This window comes from Pristis pectinata, chromosome 11 (assembly GCF_009764475.1).
Source record: "Pristis pectinata isolate sPriPec2 chromosome 11, sPriPec2.1.pri, whole genome shotgun sequence".
Taxonomy (NCBI): Eukaryota; Metazoa; Chordata; class Chondrichthyes; order Rhinopristiformes; family Pristidae; genus Pristis; species Pristis pectinata.
The window spans coordinates 2,294,386-2,319,294 of record NC_067415.1 but is presented as its reverse complement, the minus strand read 5'-3'; the positions used below and the strand labels follow the sequence as shown (position 1 = coordinate 2,319,294).

Below are 24,909 nucleotides of genomic sequence, written 5' to 3'. Positions count from 1 at the left end.
GCAGGTTGGGGCTTTTATTCCTTGGAGCGTAGGACACTGAGGGGTGACCTTATAGAGGCATATAAAAGCATGAGGGGCGTGGATAGGGTGAATGCACTCAGTCTTGTACACAGGCAAAAGGAATCAAAAACTTGAGGGCATAGGTTTAAAATGAGAGGGGAAGATTTAAAGGGAACCCAAGGGGCAAATTCTTCATGCAGAGGATGGTGGGTGTATGGAATGAGCTGCCAGAGGAAGTGGGTGAGGCAGGTAAAATAACATATAAAAAACATTTGGACAGGACAGGTCCGTGGATAGGAAAGGTTTAGAGGGATATGGGCCAAATGCAGGCAAATGGGACTAGTTACAATGGGCATCTTGGTCAGCATGGATGAGTTGGGCTGAAGGGCCTGTTTCCCTGATGTATGACTCTATATTAAGGAAATCAAGGGAATGGGTAAGTGCTGGAAAGATTATCCATGATCTTATTGAACAGCAGAACAGGCCCAAGGGGCCCAGTGGCTGCTATTTCTTATCTCCTTTTCCAGGGAGCGAGGGCCATGACTTGGAGCGAGAAGCGGGACTCTCGGTGCGAGAAGTGGGAGCCAAATATAGAGGCAAGTATCGGGACCCAGTTCTTTTCCAGGTATTTCCAAACAATACAAGAGGCATGGCTGCAAATTGTTATGTGATCATTGAATTGGAAGTTAGCCAATTGGCAACAACCAGTAAAAAGAAGGTAGGGTCAAGTAGAGCAGCTATTGTCGGAGTGGGGGAGGAGGAGCAAGCTGAGGCTTTGGCAAGTTTCTTTCTCTGTCTGTTAGTGCTCAGCTATAGTAGTGACAATGGATCCAGTGTCAGTGGTGTGTTCTTCCTGCCAGATGTGGGAGATCTCAAGTCTCCCAGATAGCTACCTCTGTGGGAGGTGCACCCAGCTGCAGCTCCTTACAGATCAAGTTGGGGAGCTGCAGCTGCATGACCTTCAGCTCCTCCGGGAGAATAAGGAGGTGATGGATCAGAGCTACAGGGAGGGAGCCACAACTAAGCTGCAGACATTCTCTCTTCTCTCCTCTTCCATCGGGTAGAAGATACAGGAGCCTGAGGGCACGTACCACCAGGCTTAAGGACAGCTTCTACCCCACTGTGAGAAGACTATTGAACAGTTCCCTTATACAATGAGACGGACTCTGACCTCACGATCTACCTTGTTGTGACCTTGCACCTTATTGCACTGCACTTCCTCTGTAGCTGTGACACTTTACTCTGTACTGTTATTGTTTTTACCTGTACTACATCAATGCACTCTGTACTAACTGCACTGTGTAATGAATTGACCTGTACGATTGGTTTGTAAGACAAGTTTTTCACTGTACCTCGGTACAAGTGACAATAATAAACCAATACCAATACCAATACCAGGAGGCAGGTAGCTGGGTGACTGTCAGGAGAGGGGAAGGGAATAGGCAGGTAGTGCAGAGTACCCCTGTGGCCGTTCCCCTCAATAACAGGTATACCACTTTGGATACTGTCTGGGGGGGGGGGGGGGGGGGGGGGAACCTACCAGGGGAAAGCTGCAGCAGTCAGGTCGCTGGCTCAGAAGGGAAGGGGGAGAAGAGGAGAGCAATAGTGAGAGGGGACTCTATAGTTAGGGGAGCAGACAGGAGATTCCGTGGACGTGAAAGAGACTCCCGGATAGTACGTTGCCTCCCAGGTGCCAGGGTCAGGGATGTCTCGGATTGGGTCCACAGCATTCTGAAGGGGGAGGGGAGCAGCCAGGAGTCGTGGTACACATTGGTACCAATGATGTCAGTAGGAAAAAGGATGAGGTCCTGAAAAGTGAATATGGGGAACTAGGTAGGAAGCTGAAAAGCAGGACCTCAGGGGCAGTAATCTCTGGAATGATGCCTGTGCCATGTGCCAGTGAGGGTAAGAATAGGTTGATTTGGCAGATGAATGTGTGGCTGAGGAGTTGGTGCAGGGGGCAGGGTTTCAGATTTCTGGATCATTGGGATTTCTTCTGGGGAAGGTACGACCTGTACAAAAGGAATAGGTTATACCTGAACTGGAGGGGGACCAATATCCTTGCGGGCAAGTTTGCTAGAACTGTTGCAGAGGGTTTAAACTAGTTTGGCAGGGGATGGGAACCCGAGTGATAGGTCAGAGGATGCGGCAGTTGGTGTACAGGTTGATGCAGTGTGTAGAGAAACTGTGAGGAAGGATAGGCAGTTGATAGGGCAAAATTGCAGCCAGTTGGATGGGTTGAAGTGTGTCTATTTTAATGCGAGAAGTATCAGGAACAAGAGTGATGAACTTAGAGCATGGGTCAGTACGTGGAACTACGACGTTGTGGCCATTACAGAGACTTGGCTGTCACAAGGGCAGGAATGGCTGCTGGATGTTCCAGGCTTCAGCTGTTTCAAAAGGGACAGGGAGGGAGGTAAAAGAGGTGGGGGAGTGGTTTTGCTAATCAGGGATAGTATCACAGCTGCAGAAAAGGAAGACATCCTGGAGGGATTGTCTACAGTGTGGGTGGAGGTCAGAAATGGGAAGGGAGCAATCACACTATTGGGAGTATTCTACAGACCCCCCCCCCCCCAATAGCAACAGAAACACAGAGGATCAGATCAGGAGGCAGATTTTGGAAAGGTGCGAAAATAGCAGGGTTGTTGTCATGGGTGGTTTCAACTTCCCTAATATTGACTGGCACCTCCTTAGTGCAAAAGGTTTGGATGGGGCTGAATTTGTTAACTGTGTCCAGGAAGGATTCCTGACTCAATGTGTAGAGTGGCTGACTAGAGGTGAGGCCATTCTGAATCTGGTACTAGGCAATGAGCCTGGTCAGGTGTCAGATCTCTCAGTGGGTGAGCATTTCAGAGACAGCGACCACAACCCCCTGACCTTTACCCTTGCCTTGGAGAGGGGTAGGAGCAGACAGTATGGGAAAGTATTTAATTGGGGGAGGGGAATTATGATGCTGTTAGGCAGGAACTTGAGAGGGTAAATTGGGAGCAGATGTACTCGGGAAAATGCACAATGGAAATAGAACATGGAACATTACAGCACAGTACAGGCCCTTCGGCCCAAGATGTTGTGCCGACATTTTATCCTGCTCCAAGATCTACCTAACCCTTCCCTCCCACATAGCCCTCCCTTTCTCCATCATTCATGAGTCTATCTAAGAGTCTCTTAAATGTCCCTAATGTATCTGCCCCCACAACCTCTGCCGGCAGTGCGTTCCACGCACCCACCACTCTCTGTGTTTTTTAAAAACGAAACTTACCCCTGAAATCCCCCTTATACCTTCCTCCAATCACCTTAAAATTATGTCCCCTCATGTTAGCCATTGCCGCCCTGGGAAAAAGTCTCTGACTGTCCACTCGATCTATGCCTCTCATCATCTTGTACACCTCTATCAAGTCACCTCTCATCCTCCTTTGCTCTAAAGAGAAAAACCCTAGCTCACTCAACCTATCCTCATAAGACATGCTCTCCAATCCAGGCAGCATCCTGGTAAATCTCTTCTGCACCCTCTCTAAAGCTTCCACATCCTTCCTATAATGAGGCGACCAGAACTGAACACAATACTCCAAGTGTGGTCTGACCAGAGTTCTATAGAGCTGCAACATTACCTTGTGGCTCTTGAACTCTGTCCCCCGACTAATGAAGGCCAACACACCGTACCCCAAGATCCCTCTGTTCCTCCACAGCAGAGTCCTGTCATTAACCTTTATTCTGCCTTCCAAAGTGTATCACTTCAAACTTCTCCGGGTTGAACTCCGTCTGCCACTTCTCCACCCATTGCAACCTACGACAACTTCTGCACTATCCACAACAGCTCCAACCTTCGTGTCATCTGCAAACTTACCAACCCACCCTTCCACTTCTTCATCCAAGTCATTTATAAAAATCACAAAGAGCAGGGGTCCCAGAACAGATCCCTGCGGAACACGACCTCCAGGCAGAATATGCTCTGTCTACAACCACCCTCTGTCTTCTATGGGTGAGCCAATTCTGAATCCACACAGCCAAGCTTCCCTGGATCCCATGCCTCCTGATTTTCTGAATGAGCCTTCCATGAGGAACCTTATCAAATGCCTTACTAAAATCCATGTACACCACATCCACTGCTCTACCTTCATCAACGTGCTTTGTCACAACCTCAAAGAATTCAATCAGGCTCGTGAGGCAAGACCTGCCCCTCACAAAGCCATGCTGACTGTCCCTAATCAGCCTCTGCTTCTCCAAATGCCCATAAATCCTGTCTCTAAGAATCTTCTCCAGTAATTTGCCCACCACTGAAGTAAGACTCGCTGGTCTGTAATTCCCAGGGTTATCCCTACTCCCTTTCTTGAACAAAGGAACAATATTTGCCACCCTCCAATCATCTGGGACTGCTCCTGTGGCCAGTGAGGACACAAAGATCATCACCAAAGGCTCAGCAATCTCTTCCCTCGCTTCCCGTCCAGCCCTGGTGACTTATCTATCCTTATGTTTTTCAATAATTCAAGCACATCCTCTTTCTTCACGCCAACGTGCCCCAGCGTATCAGCCTGTCGTACGCCATCCTCACAAACGTCAAGGTCTCTCTCTCTGGTGAACACTGAAGCAAAGTATTCATTAAGGACCTCCCCTACCTCTTCCGACTCCAGGCACGTTTCGTCTTTTATCTCTGATCGGTCCTACCCTCACTCTAGTCATCCTCCTATTCAATGCCTCGGGGTTTTCCTTAATTCTACTCACCAAGGCCTCCTTATGGACCCTTCTCGCTCTCCTAAGTCCATTCTTAAGCTCCCTCCTGGCTACCCTGTAACTCTTCAGAGCCCTGTCTGATCCGTGCTTTCTAAACCTCAGGTACGCTTCTTTCTTCCTCTTGACAAGATATTCTACGTCTCTTGTCAACCACGGTTCCTTCACTCTACCATCCTTACCCTGCCTCAACCTATCCAGAACCCCATGCAAGTATTCCCTAAACAACCTCCACATTTCTATTGTGCACTTCCCCAAGAACATCTGTTCCCAATTTATGCTCCCAAGTTCCTGCCTAATAGCATCAGAATTCCCCCTCCCCCAAATTAAATACTTTCCCATATCTTCTGCTCCTATCCCCCTCCAAGGCTATGGGAAAGGTCAAGGAGTTATGGTCACTGTCTGGTGAAGGTTGTTAGAGATCACTTGCAAAGGGTTCTAGATAGGTTTGTCCCATTGAGGAAATGGCTGGTAGGATGAAGGAACCGTGGTTGACAAGAGATGTGGAATCTCTAGTGAAGAGGAAGAAAGAAGCTTGCTTAAGGTTTAGAAAGCATGGATCACACAGGGCTCTGGAGAGTTACAAGGTAGCCAGGAAGGAGCTTAAGAATGGACTTAGGAGAGCAAGAAGGGGGTATGAGAAGGCCTTGGCACGTAGGATTGAGGAAAACCCCAAGATGTTCTACTCATATGTGAAGAACAGGATGACTAGAGTGAGGGTCGGACCACACAGGGATAAAAGAGGAAACGTGTGCCTGGATTCGGAAGAGATTGGGGAAGTCCTTAATGAATACTTCAGTATTCACCTGTGAGAGAGACCTTGACGTTTGTGAGGGCACTGTAAGGCAGGCTATTACGCTGGAACATGTTGGTGTTAAGGAGGAGGATGTGTTGGACTTTTGAAAATCATTAGGATAGATAGTTTCCCAGGGCTGGACAGGATATATCCCAGGATACTACGGGAAGCAAGGGAAGAGATTTATGAGCCCTTGGCGACGATCTTTGCATCCTCACTGGCCACAGGAGTAGTGCCAGATGACTGGAGGGTGACAAATGTTATTCCTTTGTTCAAGAAAGGGAGTAGGGATAATCCTGGGAATTACAGACCAGTGAGTCTTACTTCAGTGGTGGGCAAATTACTGGAAGAGATTCTCAGGGACAGGATTTATGAGCATTTGGAGGAGCATAGGCTGATTAGGGACAGTCAGCATGGCTTTGTGAGGGGCAGGTCGTGCCTCACGAGCCTGATTGAATTCTTTGAGGATGTGACAAACCACATCGATGAATGCAGAGCGGTGGATGTGGTGTCCATGGACTTTAGGAAGGTTTTTGAGCATTGTTGGTGCTGCATTCGTCCAGGCAGATGGAGCGTTTTCCATCACATTTCTGACCTGTGTCTCGTAGATGGTGGAAAGGCTGTGGAGTGTCAATGGTGATGCCATTGAATGACAAGATATGTAGCTGGACCCCCACTCATTGGAGGTGAGGGGCAACTTTTTCACGCAGAGGGTGGTCAGTATATGGAACGAGCTGCCAGAGGAAATGGTTGAGGCAGGTACATTAACAACATTTTAAAAGGTACTTAGACAGGTCCGTGGATAGGAAAGGTTGTGAGGGATCTGGGCAAAATGCAGGCAAATGGGACTGAGTTAGATGGGAATCTTGGTCAGCATGGACCAGTTGGGCCGAAGGGCCTGTTTCCGGGCTGTATGACTGTGACTCCATGTGATGATAGTAAACCAATTCCAATACAGTCACTTCAGAGAGGCAAAATTAAGAACAGTAGAACACTTTTTAAAAAAAACATTTTATTACAAAACTCAACAGACAGCACCAGGACTTAAAATAACGCAGTGAGTGAGGCCGGTTTCACTACTCACACAAGAATCAACTCTCCAGCAATAATGTCGAACTCGCGTCCACAGGCAAAACACAAGGTGAAAAGTACGGATGTACTCCAGGGAAATAAACAAACATGAGGGGGATAGTGGTAGGTTACAGTGATAGCGTGAGATAGAGGGGAGGGAGCACAAACTAGCTGGGTCAGTTTCTTTACTGGACATCCCATGTTACCCAAGGTCCACTTGCTCTCTGCGTGGTCACTCCATCCAATGACAACAGCCCACGTTGCAACATGTCCACGAGGCAGCTCTGCTTCCCCTGCACCAGAATCTGGAACTCTCCCCTAGCTAAATACCCTTCTCACAGAGCGTCAATTAAATAAAATCAGAACGGAGGTTGGAAGATTTTTATTATTGGGAAAGGATATTATCTTATAGGTGTCAGGCAAATGAGGCTCAGATCAGCCAATAGGAATGCCGGCAAATGACTGAATGGCCAATTAAAGGAAGGTTTGTTATCATGGAGACACAGGAGACAGCAGACGCTGGAATCTGGAGCAACACACAATCTGCTGGAGGAAGTCAGCGGGTCAAGCAGCATCTGTGGGGGGAAAGGAATTGTCGACGTTTTGCATCAAAACATCCTGATGCCGGGTTTCGTCCTGAAACGTCAACAATTCTTTTCCTCCCACCCCCACAGTTGCTGCTCGACCTGCTGAGTTCCTCCAGCAGATTGAAGACTTGTTACCACAAGGAGATGGGGTATGTCTCAGTCACAATAGGAACAGCAGTGTTAAGGAAGAAGGACACAGATATGACCACACCACCATCAACGGGGGAAGTCCGTGCAGAGACCAAGCCAGTGGCAGTCCTTCACTTTCAAAGAGCACACAGTGTCTTGGGTCTGCTAGATCATCCACTGGTCCTGATCCTGCTCTGCACCCTCCATGTCGATCTACAAGAGGAACAGAGGTTCAGTGAGTTACTGCCATTTCCTGAAACAAAAGTCTCTGATGCAGTTGGATTCTCACCACAAAGCTGTCAGTTCCCTTCCACTCAACACACTAAAAGAAAGATCCTAACTTGGAACCATTCTGCTCTCTGGGAAACACCGTATGGCAAAGGCTCCAATGCACAGCATCGCATGAGGCTGCAGAGGGTTGTAGACTCAGCCAGCTCCATCACCGGCACAATCCTCCCCACCATCGAGGACATCTTCAAGAGGGGGTGCCTCAAGAAGGCAGCATCCATCATTGAGGACGCTCACCATCTGGGACATGCCCTCTTCTCGTTACTACCATCGGGGGGAAGGTACAGGAGCCTGAAGACCCACACTCAATGATCCAGGAACAGCTTCTTCCCCTCCACCATCAGATTTCTGAACAGTCCATGAACCCATGAACACTACCTCGTTATTCCTGTTTTGCACTATGTATTTATTTTTATAATCTATAGAAATTTTATGTCTTTGCACAGTACTGTTGTCGCAAAACTACATATTTCATGTCGTCTAAATCAGTGATAATAATATGATTCTGATCAGGAGGCACCCACCGCACACCCCACCCCACCCTGCACTCACACGTCATGCCACCACCATCACAGACTTTATCAGTAAGTGTGTGGAGGACTGTGTACCAAACAGGACAATCCGGGTGTTCCCAAACTGGAAACCATGAATGAACCAGGATATCCACTCCCTACTTAAGTCCAGGACTGCAGCATTCAAATCAGCCGACCCTGACTTTTACAAGAAATCGAGATACAACCTCTGTAAAGCTATCAGAGATGCCAAGGGACAATATCCGTCCAAACTCGAGTCTCAGACCAGCTGTCAGTTGTGGCAGGGCTTCCATGCTACAAAATGAAGTCAGACAGCATCACCAACAGCGCGTCCTTTCTCGATGAGCTTAACGCATTCTATGCATGTTTTGAACAGAAGAGGAGTGGTTTGTCACCCCCCACCCTGACAGCCTCCAATGCACCTGAACTCATGGTCACTGCTGAGGACGCAAGATCAGTCTTCCAGAGAGAGAACCCGCGGAAAGCATCTGGCCCGGATGGTGTCCCTGGCCGTGTCCTCAGATCCTGTGCTGATCAGCTGGCAGGGGTATTTGCAGACATATTTAACCTCTCCCTGCTTCAATCTGAGGTTCCCACCTGTTTTAAGACGACCACTATCATTGTGGTACCCAAGAAAAACAAGGTAACGTGCCTGAATGACCACCAACCGGTGGCTCTGACATCCACCATCATGAAGTGCTTCGAGAGGCTGGTCATGGCATGCATTAACTCCAGCCTCCCGGAAAACCTCGACCCACTGCAATTTGGCTACTGCCGAAACAGGTCTACAGTGGACGCCATCTCCCTGGCCCTACACTCATCTCTAGACCATCTGGACAGTAAAGGCACCTAGGTTAGACGATTGTTTATTGACTACAGCTCTGCCTTCAATACTATAATTCCAAGCAAACTCATCACCAAACTCCAAGACCTGGGACTCAACACCTCCCTCTGCAACTGGATCCTTGACTTCCTGACCAACAGACCGCAATCAGTGAGGATAGGCAGCAATACCTCCGGCAAGATTTTTCTCAACACTGGTGCCCCACAAGGCTGTGTCCTCAGCCCCCTACCCTACTCCCTATATACTCGTGACTGTGTGGCCACATTCTGTTCTAACTCCATTTACAAGTTTGCATATGATACCACCGTATCTCAAATAACGATGAGTCAGAGTACAGGAAGGAGATAGAGAGCTTAGTGACATGGTGTCATGACAACAACCTTTCCCTCAATGTCAGCAAAACAAAAGAGCTGGTCATTGACTTCAGGAAACGGGGCGGTGCAGATGCACGTGTCTACATCAGCGGTGCTGAGGTCGAGAGGGTTGACAGCTTCAAGATCCTAGGAGTAAACATCACTATCCTGGTCCAACCACGTAGACGCCACAGCCAAGAAAGCTCACCAGCGCCTGTACTTCCTCAGGAGCCTAAAGAAATTTGGCATGTCCCCTTTGACACTCACCAACTTTTACCGATGCACCACAGAGAGCATCCTATCTGGATGTATCACGGCTTGGTACGGCAACTGCTCTGCCCAGGACCACAAGAAACTGCAGAGAGTTGTGGGCACCGCCACTACATCACAGAAACCAGCCTCACCTCCATGGACTCTTGTCTTTACCTCTCACTGCCTTGGCAAAGCAGCCAGCATAATCAAAGACCCCACCCACCCAGGTCATTCTCTCTTCTCTCCTCTCCCATCAGGCAGAAGATACAGGAGCCTGAGGGCACGTACCACCAGGCTCAAAGACAGCTTCTATCCCACTGTGATAAGACAATTGAACGGTTCCCTTATACAATGAGATGGACTCTTGACCTCACAATCTACCTTGTTATGACCTTGCACCTTATTGTCTACCTGCACTGCACTTCCTCTGCAGCTGCGACACTTTATTCTATATTCTGTTATTGTTTTAACCCTGTACTACCTCAATGCACTGTGCAATGAATTGGTCTGTACGAACGGTATGCAAGACAAGTTTTTCACTGTATCTCAGTACAAGTGACAATAACAAACCAACACCAATACCGATCATCATGAAAGTCATCCTGGGTTCCACAATCTCAGATGGTTCTGAAACGCTTCAGAAACAGTCACCTTTTTCTAGCCCCACCTAAAATTTTGGAAATGCAGCAAGCATTGGAGCATAGGAAAATGAGGGATGACCTTACAGAGGTATATAGAATCATGAGGGCCATAGACAGGGTGAATGCACAGTCATTTTCCCAGGGTTGGGGAATCAAGAACTAGAGGGCACAGGTTTAAAGTGGGAGGGAAGAGATTTAATAGGAACCTGAGGGGCAACTTTTTCACCCAGAGGGTGGTCCATATATGGAATGAGCTGCCAGAGGAAGTGGTTGAGGCAGGTACATGAATAACATTTAAAAAGCATTTGGACAGGGCCATGGATGGGAAAGGTTTAGTGGGATGTGGGCCATCGTGGGCAAATGGGGCTAGCTTTGACGGGATGCTTGGTCGGCATGGATCAGTTGGGCCGAAGGGCCTGTTTCTGTGCTGTATGACTGAATCTTATTGGTTTCGTGTGCGATCCAGGCAATTGGATATGGAAACAGAAAATGCTGGAAACACTCAGCAGGTCGGGCAGCATCTGTGGAAGGAGATAACTCTGCTTCTCACTCCAGAGATGCTGCCCGACCTGCTGGGTGTTGCCAGCGTTTTCTGTTTTTATTTCAGGTTTTCAGCCACTGCAGGTTTTTGATTTTTCATTCACCTGGGTGATGAGTTGGGAGTGAGACCTGACTGACCCAGGTCTGGTGCAGTGCTGGGCTGGGCTGGACAGGGCAGGGCAGGTCTGGTGCAGTGCTGGGCAGGTCTGGTGCAGTGCTGGGCTGGGCTGGGCTGGGCAGGGCAGGTCTGGTGCAGTGCTGGGCTGGGCAGGGCAGTGCTGGGCTGGGCAGGGCAGGTCTGGTGCAGTGCTGGGCTGGGCAGGGCAGGGCTGGGCTGGGCAGGGCTGGGCAGTTCCACCACTCACCTCGTTAATCTCTCCATCATCAGGCGACTCATTGTAATCGTTCATCTCATCCATGTCCTGAATGTCTTCGTCCTCCTCTGAGTCCTCCTCACTGTCCTCATCATCTTCGTCATCCTCCTCTTCCTCATCGTCATAATTCTGCTGTGAGCAACCCCAACACACCATTGAACAAAGGGACTCCACCACAGGGTGTGACCGCCATTTCCACTCCTTCACCCACAAAGCTCAGCAAAGGAAGCCTCATCTCTCTACAATGGCCCAAAGCACTTTACACTGCAACAGGGAAACCATTCAATCCCTTACACTTGTTCTGCCATTTCAGCCCTCAAGGACAGCTTCCATCCCGCTGTTATCAGGCTCTCGAACGGACCTCTCGTACACTAAAAGACAAACTCTTGATCTCCCAATCTACCTTGAGTGGCCCCTGCACCTTATTGTCTGCCTGCACTACACTTTCTCTGGAACTGCAACGCTATATTCTCATTCTGCTTTCCTTCTTACTACCTTGATGCATTTATGTGTGGCATTACCGGAAGTCCCCGGATTACGAATTAGTTCTGTTTTTGAGTCTGTTTGTAAGGTGAATTTGTATGTAAGTCGGAACAGTTATGTACAGTTCACATCCAGCATCAATTAGTCCTAAATCACTACAAGCTTCAGTTATTTATTGCTATATATTAAGAGCCAAATGGAATTTTGATTCCAGTTTCATTATAATTCCACACATAGTGTGAAGCAGTCTAAAATACAGCATAACTTGTTATCGCCGGGAAACGTGAAGACTGCCGTCAGTCTTGTGTGCGTTTGGTGTCACTCATTACAGTACAGTACTGTGGAGGTACAGTTACCACATCGAGTGAATTTTGTGTATTTTCCAACTGACAGACAAAATCAACTTAAGGACATCTGTAGAAACGGACCTCGGTCATTACCCGGGGACGAACTGTCGGGGGAGAGTGAGTGCTGGATAGATAGTGAGATAGAGAGAGAGATATGGTGGGTGGGGGGGGGGGCTGGTGACCATTCATGGTGTCCCTCATCATTCGGAACTCCTCGAACATCCCTGCCCCGAAATAGCAGTACAGACGGTAACACATGAAATCCACGATCCAGCCGTTCGCCACTTCCATCGCCTGGAAAAAGTCAACACTGACAGGCAAACCGTTCTGCGCCCAATTCTGCACCTTCTTCCCGCCGTTCCTAAGTCGGGCGTTCGTAACCCAGGGACTTCCTGTATCTGTCAGATGGCACGCAAACAAAAGCTTTCCACTGCATCTCGATACCATAAGATATAGGAGCAGCATTAGGCCATTCGGTCCATCGAGTCTGTTCCACTATTGAATCATGGCTGATTTTTGTTTTTCCAACCCCATTCTCCCGCCTTCTCAGATTCACCACCCTCTGGCTGAAGAAATTCCTCCTCATCTCAGTTTTAAAGGGACGTCCCTTTATTCTGAGGCTGTGCCCTCAGATCCTAGCCTCTCCCACTGATGGAAACATCCCCTCCATGTCCAATCTATCCAGGCCTTTCAGTAACTGGTAGGTTTCAATGAGATCCACCTCTCATCCTTCTGAACTCCATCGACTACAGGCCCAGAGACATCAAACGCTCCTCACACGTTAACCCTTTCATTCCCGGGATCATTCTTGTGAACCTCCTCTGGACCCTCTCCAGGGCCAGCACATCTTTCCTTAGATACAGAGCCCAAGATCGCTCACAATATTCCAAATGCGGTCTGACCAACGGTACATGTAACAATAATAAACCAATAGCCACAGAACATAGCCGATCAGTCTCTCAACTCCAACTGCACACATGTAACCAAAACTTATTAACCTCAGTTGCAAATCTTTAAATTCACCGACGAAACAAGTACTGAGTGTCCCAGATTTTCACTCCCAGCATCACCCCAACAGCATGGCTCCATTCTAAAGCTTGTGCTTCCTTGTAAGATATAGGAGCAGAATCAGACCATTCGGCCCATCAAGTCTGCTCTGTCATTCAATCATGACTGATTTTTCCCTCTCAACCCCATACTCCTGCCTTGTCCCCATAACATTTAACGCCCTTACTAATCAAGAACCTATCAACCTCCACTTTAAACATACCCAATGTCTTGGCCTCCACAGCCGTCTGTGGCAATGAATTCCACAGATTCACCACCCTCTGGCTGAAGAAATTCCTCCTCCTCTCTGTTCTAAAGGGACGTCCATTCATTCTGAGGCTGTGCCCCCTAGTCGTACACTCTCCCACTACTGGAAACACTCTCTCCACATCCACTTATTTTGGAGGGTGCCCTAAGAGGAAGAGTTTATAAAATTTCCTTTTGATTTCAACAGTATCTCCAGCTGAGGACAGAGGATACTGCCTGCTCTGGGACTCACTTCCCATGCCGCGTAATCCCTCAACTGCCCAGCCAACGATACCACAGGAGTCACTCCAACAAGCACTCCAGCAGTTCATCAGGAGCAACTAAGGAACAATGTTCTGACAGTGATGCACACTCCACGAGTGAATGTTTAAAATTAAACTCTTAATAAACTTAAACACTCCAATTGTATCAGCAATTCGGACAGGATAGACGGAATCTTTTTCAGATCCTAAAAGTAATTGCTCAAACTCCAACAAGCTCCCCCTCCTCCATCCCCAGCTGCCTGTAGTGCATTCATTTACTAACTTTCTGCAAACTCACTGTGCAAAATGAAAAAATACTCTGAGACCAACCATGGGGTCAGGGATCCAGTTAGACACTCACCTCAGAGGCAGGCTTTCCAATGGGGACCAAGGTATTGTTTTTCTCAGCAATACTCTGTAACTGGGCAGGAAACAGCAGAGAGAAAGAAATAGATTCAGAAGATCGAGTTATACAGCAGAGATTCAGGCCCTTTGTCCCAACTTGCCCATGGCAATCAGGGTGCCTTCCTGAGCTAGTGCCATTTGTTGTGTTTGGCCCATATCCCTCTAAATCTTTCCTTTCCATGATCCTGTCCAAATGTCTTTTAAACATTGTAACTGTACCCACCTCTACTGCTTCCTCTGGCAGCTGGTTCCATACACACCACCCTCTGTGTGAAGGAGGTGCCCCACAGGACCCCTTTAAATCTTTCCCCTCTCACCTTAAACCTATATCCTCTAGTTTTGGAGTACCTTACTTTGGGGAGAAGGACTGTGACCATCCACCTTATCTATGCCCCTCATGGTTTTATAAACTTCTGTAAGGTCACCACTGAGCCTCTTACCCTACAGGGAAGAATAGTCCCAGCCTATCAAAGTCAAAGTCGAGTTTATCGTCATAGACACAGGTGCAATGAAAAACTTGCATGCAGCAGCATCCTATCTGGATGCATCACGGCTTGGTACGGCAACTGCTCTGCCCGGGACCACAAGAAATTGCAGAGAGTTGTGGACACAGCTCAGCACGTCACGGAAACCAGCCTCCCCTCCATGGACACTCTATATACCTTTCGCTGCCTCGGTGAAGCATAATCAAAGACCTCACCCACCTGGGTCATTCTCTCTTCTCTCCTCTCCCATCAGGCAGAAGATACGGGAGCCTGAGGGCACATACCAGCAGGCTCAAGGACAGCTTCTATCCCACTGTGATAAGACTATTGAACAGTTCCCTTATATGATGAGATGGACTCTTGACCTCACAATCTACCTTGTTTGACCTTGCACCTTATTGTCTACCTGCGATGCACTTCCCTGTAGCTGTGACACTTTGTGTTCTGTTGTTGTTTTTACCTTGTACTACCTCAATGCATCCCATAATGAATTGATCTATACAAACAGTATACAAGACAAGTTTTTCACTGTACCTTGGTACGAGTGACAATAATAAACCAATTCCAATCACAGGCACGTACTGTAGCATCATATAAGCAACATTCACAAGAAAAACATAAATTAAACATAAGTTATGCACAATTTTTACAAGAAAGAACACAACTAGAATTTTTAAAAAATCCATTTAAGTGCAAAGTGATCAAAGTGGTCATAGTGTTACTATACTGTAGTGATTAGTCTCTCCTGATAACTCAAGCCCTCTAGTCCCAGCAACACCCTTGTCAATCATAATCACATGGAGGAGAGGCTCACTGGATGTGTCTTTTGAAATATGCAACTTGTCCAACCCTGTCCAGCCGCTTCTCACACACATCAACTCAATCTCTCTCATTACTAGGAATACTTCACTCAGAGTTACTGTTTGGAAAATCTAACTTAAGGTTATTTTTCAGCAACTTCTTCACCAATTTGTCCTGGTCAAATATGGTCAATATAAGCATGTGGCACGCTTGCCTTCATTGGTGGGGTTGTTGAGTATAAGAGTCAGGAAGTCATGCTGCAGCTGTATAAAACTTTTGTTAGACCGCACTTGTAGTACAAGTGCAGTTCTGGTCGCCCCATTACAGGAAGGATGTGGAGGCTTTGGAGAGGGTGCAGAAGAGGTTCACCAGGATGCTGCCTGGATTAGAGGGTATGAGCTATAAGGAGAGGTTGGACAAACTTGGGTTGTTCTCGCTAGAGCGTCGGAGGCTGAGGAGAGACCTGATAAGGTTTTTTAAATTATGAGAGGCATAGATAGGGTAGACGGTCAGAATCCTTTCCCCAGGGTAGAAATGTCAAACACCAGGGGACATGCTTTTAGGATTAGAAGAGGGAAGTTTAAAGGTGACGTGAGGGGCAAGTTTTTTTACGCAGAGAGTGGGAGGTGCCTGGAATGGGTCACCAGGGCTAGTGGTGGAAGCAGGCAGTTTGGTGGAGTTTAAGAGGCTTTTCGGTCGACACATGAATATGAAGGGAATGGAGGGATTTGGAGGATACACAGGAGGACGACATTTAGTATAAATTGGCATCAAGATCAGCACAACATCGTGGGTCGAATGGCCTGTCTAGGGCTGTACTGTTCTATGTTCTAATTAAATTAACTGCACATTAATGGCGTTCTCCTCAGAACAAAGCAGGTTGAGGGGAGTTAGGGAGAGGTGTACAAAACTGGTTTAGGTAGATGGTTTCAGAACCAAGGACTCAAGGTGAAGGGCAAAAGGTGAAAAGGGGGATTTTATTTTAAATCGGGAGTGACCTACTAGAAGTCACTGCTTATGAAGGTGGTGGAAACAGAGTCAATTAGGGCGTTCAGATAAGAATTGGATTGGTATTGAGGAAAAATAACTTGTACTGAAATGGGGAATGAGCAGGACTGGCTGGATCGCTGTACAGGAGCTAGCATCAACTCAATGCGCCAAATGACCTCCGCTTGCACCACAGTAGTTCAAAGTGCAGGTGAAGCACTGATTCACTTACACTTCTTCCAACCTAGTGCATTGCATTCAGTGTTCAAAATGTGGTCTCCTCTACATTACAAGCCAAATGCAGATTGGGTGCTCGCTTTGCGAAGCACCTGTTTTCAATCCACAGGGGTGACCCTGAACTTCCAGATGCCTGTCACTTTAATTCCCCATCCTAGTCCCACTCTGGCCTCTCAGTCTGCACGTCCTGCACTGTTACACGAGGCCAAATGTGACCTCAAGAAACAAGATCTCATTTTTCACCTGGGCAAATTGCAGACTGCAGGACTCAGCTCCAGCCTCCCAGACAACCTCAACCCACTGCAATTTGACTACTGCCGAAACAGATCTACGGCGGATGCCATCTCCCTGGCCCTACCCTCAGCTCTGGAGCATCTGGATGGTAAAGACACCTACGTTAGACTGTTGTTTATTGACTACAGCTCTGCCTTCAATACTGTAATTTCAAGCAAACTGATCATCAAACTCTGAGACCTGGGACTCAACACCTCCATCTGCAACTGGATTCTTGACTTCCTGACCAACAGACCACAATCAGGGAGGATAGGCAGCAACACCTCCAGCACGATTATTCTCAACCCTGGTGCCCCACAAGGCTGCGTCCTCATCCCCCCTACTCTATTCCCTATACACTCACAACTGCATGACCAGATTCTGCTCTCACTCGATCTACAAGTTTGCGGATGACACCACCATAGTGGGCTGAATCTCAAATAACGATGAGTCGGAGTAAAGGAAGGAGATAGAGAGGCTAGTGACATGGTGTCATGACAACAATCTTTCCTTCAATGTCAGCAAAACAAAAGAGCTGGTCATTGACTTCAGGAAGCAGGGTGGTGCACAACCTCCTGTTTACATCAACAGTGCTAAGGTCAAGAGGGTTGAAAGCTTCAAGTTCTGAGGAATGAACATCACCAACAGCCTGTCCTGGTCCAACCACGTAGATGCCACGACCAAGAAAGCTCACCAGCACCTCTACTTCCTCAGGTGGCTAAAGAAATTCGGCATGTCCCCTTTGACACTCACCAACTTTTATCGATGCACCACAGAAAGCATCCTATCTGGAAGCATCACAGCTTGATATGGCAACTGTTCTGCCCGAGAAACTGCAGAGAGTTGTGGACACACTCAGCACATCACGGAAACCAGCCTCTCCTCCATGGACTCTGTCTACGCTTCCCGCTGCCTTGGTAAAGCAGCCAACATAATCAAAGACCCCACCCACCCACCCCGTCCCCGGACATTCTCCCTTCTCCCCTCTCCCATCAGGCAGGAAATACAAAAGCCTGAAAGCATGTACCACCAGGCTCAAGGACAGCTTCTATCCCACTGTTATAAGACTATTGAACGGTCCCCTAGTACGACAAGATGGACTCTTGCCCTCACAATCTACCTCATCATGGCCTTGCACCTTGTTGTCTGCCTGCACTGCACTTTTTCTGTAGCTGTAATACTTTATTCAGCATTCTGTTATTGTTTTCCCTTGTACTACCTCAATGCACTGTTAATGAAATGATCTGTATGGATCTGCACAGAAATTATCTGTATGGATGGCATACAGAGCAAAGTTTTTCACTGTACCTCGGTACATGTGACAAGAATAAACCAATTTACCAAAGATCCCTGGCCAACCCCTTTTATCCCTTCTACTCGAACAACCAGACTCAAGAACAGCTTCTTCCCCACTGCTGTCAGACTTCTGAACCAACCATCTCTTTCACCTCCCCTTCCCGGTGGTGCTGCCACGTTCTCGGACCCTCAATTATACCTCTTCCATTATTATCACTTCAGCGTTTCTTTTAGCATGACCTCTGTTTGCTCGACTATACTTTGCACCAATCTCTTGTTTTGTGCTCATTGCTATACCTATTGCATTACTACCACGTTTACTGTTAACTCTGATCTTTATGCGAGCAAGGCATTTCATTGCACCCTTGTGTATATGACAATAAACTAATCTAATCACTGACATATTTTGGCCTGCTCAGCATATCTCAGTTGGCCAGACTATACAACGTTGTGCAGATTTCACAACATTTGCAACACATTAAACTGACAAAGAAGCTTAACTGTCCATTCCATGGCTGTCCATCATCACCCTATTACAGTCATTCTCTACCACTGAGACTAACTTACTTTCTCTCTTGGAGATGGCAGATGCTGAAATCTGCAGCAACAAACAGTCTGCTGGAGGAACTCAGCAGGTATTGGTATTGCTTTATTACTGTCACTGGTACTGAGGTGCAAGGTCATAACAAGGTAGATTGTGAGGTCAAGATTCCATCTCATCGTATAAGGTCAATGCCGTTCAATAGTCTCATCACAGTGGGATAGAAGCTGTCCTTGAGCCTAGTGGTACGTGCCCTCAGGCTCCTGTATTTTCTGCCTGATGGAAGAGGGGAGAAGAGAGAATGACCCAGGTGGATGGGGTCTTTGATTATGCTGGCTGCTTCACCAAGACAGTGAGAGGTAAAGACAGAGTCCATGGAGGGGAGACTGGTTTCCGTGATGTGCTGGACTCTGTCCACAACTCTCTGCGATTTCTTGAGGTCACAGGCAGAGCAGTTGCCATACCAAGCCGTGATGCATCCAGATAGGATGCTTTCTATGGTGCATCGACAAAAGTTGGTGAATGTCAAAGGGGACATGCCAAATTTCTTTAGCCTCCTGAGGAAGTAGAGGCACTGGTGAGTTTTCTTGGCCGTGGCATCTACATGGTTGGACCAGGACAAAGAACCTTCTTTCAGGCAGGCAGTATCTGTGGGGGTCAACGAATTGTTGATGTTTCTGGTCGAAACCCGATGTCAGGTTTCAACCCAAGACATCAACAATTCCTTGCCCACCCCAACAGTTGCTGCTCAACTCGCTGAGATCATCCAGCAGATTGTTGCCTTCTCCCTTTCTCAGTTTTGATGAAGGTTCTTTGACCTGAAATGTTAACTGTTTCACTTTCCACAGATGCTGCCCAACTTGCTGAGTTCTTCCAGCTTTTGTGTTTGTTTTAGATTCCAGCATCGGCTTTATGTTTTCCACAAACTATAATACAACTAATTACAATAGTGTAGCAGTTAGTGTAACGTTATTACAGTGCCAGTAACCCGGGTTCAATTCTGGCCTCTGTCTGTATTGGGATTGGTTTATTATTGTCACTTGTACCGAGGTACAGTGAAAAACTTGTCTTGCATACCGATCATACAGATCAATTCATTACACAGTGCAGGGAGGTAGTACAGGGTAAAAACAATAACAGAATATAGAGCAAAGTGTCACAGATACAGGGAAGTGCATTGCAAGTAGACAATAACATAGAACATAGAAGAGTACAGCACAATGCAGGCCCTTCGGCCCACAATGTTGTGCCGACCTTTAAACCTTGCCTAAGACTATCTAACCCCTTCCTCCCACATATCCCTCTATTTTAAGTTCCTCCATATGCCTATCTAGTAATCTCTTGAATTTGACCAATGTACCTGCCTCCACCACCGTCCCAGGCAGCGCATTCCATGCCCCAACCACTCTCTGGGTAAAAAACCTTCCTCTGATATCTCCCTTGAACTTCCCACCCATTACTTTAAAGCCATGCCCTCTTGTATTGAGCATTGGTGCCCTGGGAAAGAGGCGCTGGCTGTCCACTCTATCTATTCCTCTTAATATTTTGTACACCTCTATCATGTCTCCTCTCATAAGGTGCAAGGTCAAACAAGGTAGATCGTGAGGTCAAGAGTCCATCTCATCGTATAAGGGAACCGTTCAATAGTCTTATAACCATGGGGTAGAAGCTGTCCTTGAGCCTGGTGGTACGTGCCCTCAGGCTCCTGTATTTTCTGCATTTGACATGCTGGCCTTCACCAGTCAGGGAAATGAGAAAAGGAGTTGGGAAGTTATACTGCACTTGTATAAGACGTGAATGGGGAACCATGCTTGCATTGGTAGATATCTCAACTGGTAGGAGTTTGTATGTTCTTCCCGTGTGTCTGCGTGGGTTTCCTCCGGATGCTCCCGTTTCCTCCCACATTCCAAAGACGTACGGGTTAGGAAGTTGTGGGCATGCTATGTTGGCGCCAGAAGCGTGGAAACACTTGCGGGCTGCCCCCAGAACACTCTATGCAAAAGATGCATTTCACTGTGTTTCGATGTACATGTGACTAATAAAGACATCTATCTAATGCTGCTTTGAAACGTTCAGAAACACTGACCCAAGCCTGGTGCTGATTTTCTTGCTGCTGGAGCTCATTTTCATCCACACATGGTCGATCCAGATTAAACCACAGCGACTCTGTCACTCGAGGAAAGAGGGAGGGAAATAGAATCGACATCCTTGAGACAGACAGAAAATTAAAGTGAATTTAGACATCTGCTGAGAAGGCAGTTTTACTCTGGTCTCTTTCATCTACTTGGCCCGTTACCAGCAAGTAGGCTCTGCGTGTATTTATGCATAGAATACAGCGCAGGAACAGGCCCTTCAGCCCACCATGTCTGTGCCGAACATGATCCAAGTTCAACTAATCCCTTCTGCCTGCACATGATCCAGATCCCTCCACTCCCTGCACATTCAAGTGTCTATCTGGAAGCCTCTTCAATGCCATGATCATATCTGCTTCCACTACCAGCCCTGACAGAGCATTCCAGGCACCTACCACAGAGTGTGTAAAACAAAACTTGCCCCACACTTCACTTTTAAACTCCCCCCCCCATCTTAAAGCTATGACCTCTAGTATTTGACATTTCTTCCCTAGGTAGGAACTATCTACCCTATCATAATTTTATAAACTTCTATCAGGTCTCCCTTCAGCCTCCGACGCTCCAGAGAAAATAACCCAGATTTGTCCAACCTCTCCTTATAGCTCATACCCTCTAATATAGGCAGCATCCTGGTGAACCCCTTCTGCACCCTCTCCAAAGCCTCCACATCCTTCCTGTGATGGGGCGACCAGAACTGCACACAATATTCCACACTCCTGCCTCTTCGAGTTGAGTGATGGTCTTCAGTCCCCTCACTGCAAGGACAGAGCCATACAGCACAGAAACAGGCCGTTCAGCCCACTGAGTCAGTGTGAGCCATCAAGCACACATCTATACTAATCCTATTTCCCAGCATTTGGCCCGTAACCTTCTATGCCACAGAATGTTAAGTGCTTGTCGAAGTACTTCTTCAACCTGAGTCTCTCTGCCTTCACCATCCCCACTGGCAGAGAGATCCAGATTTTAACCAACCCCTGGATGAAAAAATTCTTCCTCAAATATCCTCTAAATCTCCAACCCCTTACTTTAAATCATGCCCTCTGGTTGCAGACACATCTTCCAAGGGGAAAGGTTTCTCACTATTTACCCTATCTACATCCCTCATGATTTTGTACACCTCCATCAGGTTCCCCCCTCAGCATCCCTCCGCTCCAAGGAACACAAACCCAGCCTCTAACTGAAACGTTCCATCCCAGGCGTGCGAGGCAGACGGAGCCCTCTGTTCCTGCAGCTGCTCAGAGCCTGGTCAGGAATCACTTGTGGCATCCCTGGTGGCCATGGACTCAGAGCACAGCAGGAGGCCATTCAGGCCACCAAAAAGGTGTGGGTTCGGTCCCACTCCCCCAAACCACTCACTCACATGGATGTCGGCTAGGAAGGGTATGTAGGGGTACAGTTACAGGGGGAGGCAAGGTGGATGCTCTATGGGATCCTCGTGCCCACCAACGGTTGGGAAGGGAATCAGTGAACAGGATTTCAACCCAATGGGAACCCAAAGCAGAAAAGGCTGCGGTTCTCAGCCAGGGAGAGGAGGAAGGGTGTTGGGAGGGGGGGAGGTGATGGGAGGGCAATGGGGAGGAGGGGGATGGGTAGAGGGGATGGGATGGGGATGGGTAGAGGGGATGGGATGGGGAGGGGGTAGAGGGGATGGGGATGGGGATAGGGGAGGGGGATAAGGATAGGGGAGGGGAATGGGGGATGGGGAGGGGGGAGAGGGGAGGGGGATAGGGGAGGGGAATGGGGGGATGGGGAGGGGGATGGGGATGGGGATAGGGGATGGGAGGGGGGGATGGGAGAGGGGAGAGGGGGATAGGGGAGGGGGATAGGGGAGGGGGATAAGGATAGGGGAGGGGAATGGGGGAGGGGGATAGGGGAGGGGAATGGGGGGATGGGGAGGGGGATGGGAGAGGGGGGAGGGGAGAGGGGGATAGGGGAGGGGGATAGGGGAGGGGGATAAGGATAGGGGAGGGGAATGGGGGAGGGGGATAGGGGAGGGGAATGGGGGGATGGGGAGGGGAATGGGGGGATGGGGAGGGGGATGGGGATGGGAGGGGGGGATGGGAGAGGGGGGAGGGGAGAGGGGGATAGGGGAGGGGGATAGGGGAGGGGGATAAGGATAGGGGAGGGGAATGGGGGAGGGGGATAGGGGAGGGGAATGGGGGGATGGGGAGGGGATGGGGATGGGAGGGGGGGATGGGAGAGGGGGGAGGGGAGAGGGGGATAGGGGAGGGGATAGGGGAGGGGGATAAGGATAGGGGAGGGGAATGGGGGAGGGGGATAGGGGAGGGGAATGGGGGGATGGGGAGGGGGATGGGGGGATGGGGAGGGGGATGGGAGAGGGGGGAGGGGAGAGGGGGATAGGGGAGGGGGATAGGGGAGGGGGATAAGGATAGGGGAGGGGAAGGGGGGAGGGGGATAGGGGAGGGGAATGGGGGGATGGGGAGGGGAAGGGGGGGAGGGGGAGGGGGATGGGGATGGGAGGGGGGGATGGGAGAGGGGGGAGGGGAGAGGGGGATAGGGGAGGGGGATAGGGGAGGGGGATAAGGATAGGGGAGGGGAATGGGGGAGGGGGATAGGGGAGGGGAATGGGGGGATGGGGAGGGGGATGGGGATGGGAGGGGGGATGGGAGAGGGGGGAGGGGAGAGGGGGATAGGGGAGGGGGATAGGGGAGGGGGATAAGGATAGGGGAGGGGAATGGGGGAGGGGGATAGGGGAGGGGAATGGGGGGATGGGGAGGGGGATGGGGGGATGGGGAGGGGGATGGAGAGGGGGGAGGGGAGAGGGGGATAGGGGAGGGGGATAGGGGAGGGGGGAGGGGAGAGGAGGGAGGGGAGAGGGGAGGGGATAGGGGGAGGGGTCAGTCGGGGGGAGGGTAAAGGTCGCGACCTCCCGGTAACCCGCCGCCTCGCACCGGACACCGACCCTCGCGCCTCCCGCCGGCCGCCACCGCCAGCCCGCGCCGGAAGTCGGTCCGCCGCCGCATCTCCTCCGGCCCCGCCGCCCGCTGCCCGCCGCGCGTCACCAAGGTTCCGGCTGCCAATCCCTCCCGCCCGGGCCGTGCGGCCGATCGGCCCGTCTCCCCGCGGCCAGCAGCGACGGCTGGGACCCCCCCCAGCCAGCCTCACCCTCTCCTCACCGGGCAGCCCGGCCGCCTAAAGGAACCTTCCCTCCATTGCAAGGCTCTTTAGTCCACAGTGTTCCTTTAGTGATGGTAATAAGACATCTTTTGTCCTCCAACCTCCTCCTGTTCTCCCTCCTCAGTGTCTGCAGCTGAACGTTCGCCGCCTCCTCTACAAGTCCTCCCAGGGCCTTTCCAATAGAAACGTTACCTGGTCTCTCACCATTTAAAACCGTCATCTGGAGATTACCTCAGAATCAGGTTTATTATCACTGATTTATACGACGTGAAACGTGTTGTTCTGCGGTAGCAGTACGGTGCAAGGACATGAAAATCTATAAATTAGAGAAATAAATAAATAGTGCAAAACAAAAGGAATAACGAGGTCGCCGTGGCCCTCCCTCGAGGTCGAGGATGATGGTCTTCGTTCCGTTGATCTATTTATGGGCTCTCAAGTGGTTCACGAGTCCAATCCTGGCTCTGAAAATTAAGCCCACAGAGCGAAGACGCCTGTGCGTGTGTTTGTTCAACGTGTACTCGATGTCGCACTACAAAAAGCACAGGATACTTCACAAATCAACGGACTGAATCCAATGGCATGGAAACCACGACGATTGGAGCTGATGGATTTGTTGCAGCCTTCATCCGCCTTCACAGCCATTGAGTTCGAAGTAACTTCGTCCGCCTGTTCCACCGTTGAGGTCTTGGTTGGATTGTTCTTTGTCAGGGACCTCACCATCGACCTTACCACCATGGGTGACCCTACCAGGAGCATAGCTCCAGACAACATCGCTCTCGGGATCTCAGGACCGCACAAGCTTCTCCACCACAACAAGGTGACAATCCGTGGAGAAGTAACGAGGTAGTGTTCATGGACTGTTCAGAAATCTGACGGCAGAGGGGAAGAACCTGTTCCTGAATCATTAGGTTTGGGTCTTGAAGCTCCTGTACCTCCACCCCAATGGTAGTAACGAGAAGAGGGCATGTCCCAGGTGGTGAAGGTCCATAGTGATGGATGCCGGCTTCTTGAGGCACTGCCTCTTGAAGACGTCCTCGATGGTGGGGGGGTTTGTGCCCATGATAGAGCTGGCTGAGTCTACAACCATCTGCAGCC

The 24,909-nt window shown here is 49.2% G+C and overlaps 1 protein-coding gene across 5 annotated transcripts; it reads right to left on the bottom strand.

The window, feature by feature from the left end:
• Positions 1–6,528: 6,528 nt before the first annotated feature.
• Positions 6,529–24,181, bottom strand: anapc15 (anaphase promoting complex subunit 15). Of its 5 annotated transcripts, none has more exons than XM_052025824.1 (5): positions 23,814–23,982; positions 20,631–20,751; positions 13,881–13,940; positions 11,125–11,265; positions 6,531–7,521 (listed from the first exon to the last, which is right to left on the bottom strand). In XM_052025824.1, the coding sequence occupies exons 2-5, from the start codon at positions 20,748–20,750 to the stop codon at positions 7,474–7,476; spliced, it is 369 nt and encodes a 122-aa protein (XP_051881784.1). In that variant the 5' UTR covers position 20,751; positions 23,814–23,982; the 3' UTR covers positions 6,531–7,473. The 5 variants fall into 5 exon arrangements, with proteins under 5 accessions (XP_051881786.1, XP_051881784.1, XP_051881788.1 ...); XM_052025828.1 differs by lacking the exon at positions 23,814–23,982 and adding an exon at positions 23,564–23,583; XM_052025825.1 differs by having other exon boundaries at positions 6,532–7,521; positions 11,125–11,262; positions 23,814–23,981.
• Positions 24,182–24,909: the final 728 nt, after the last annotated feature.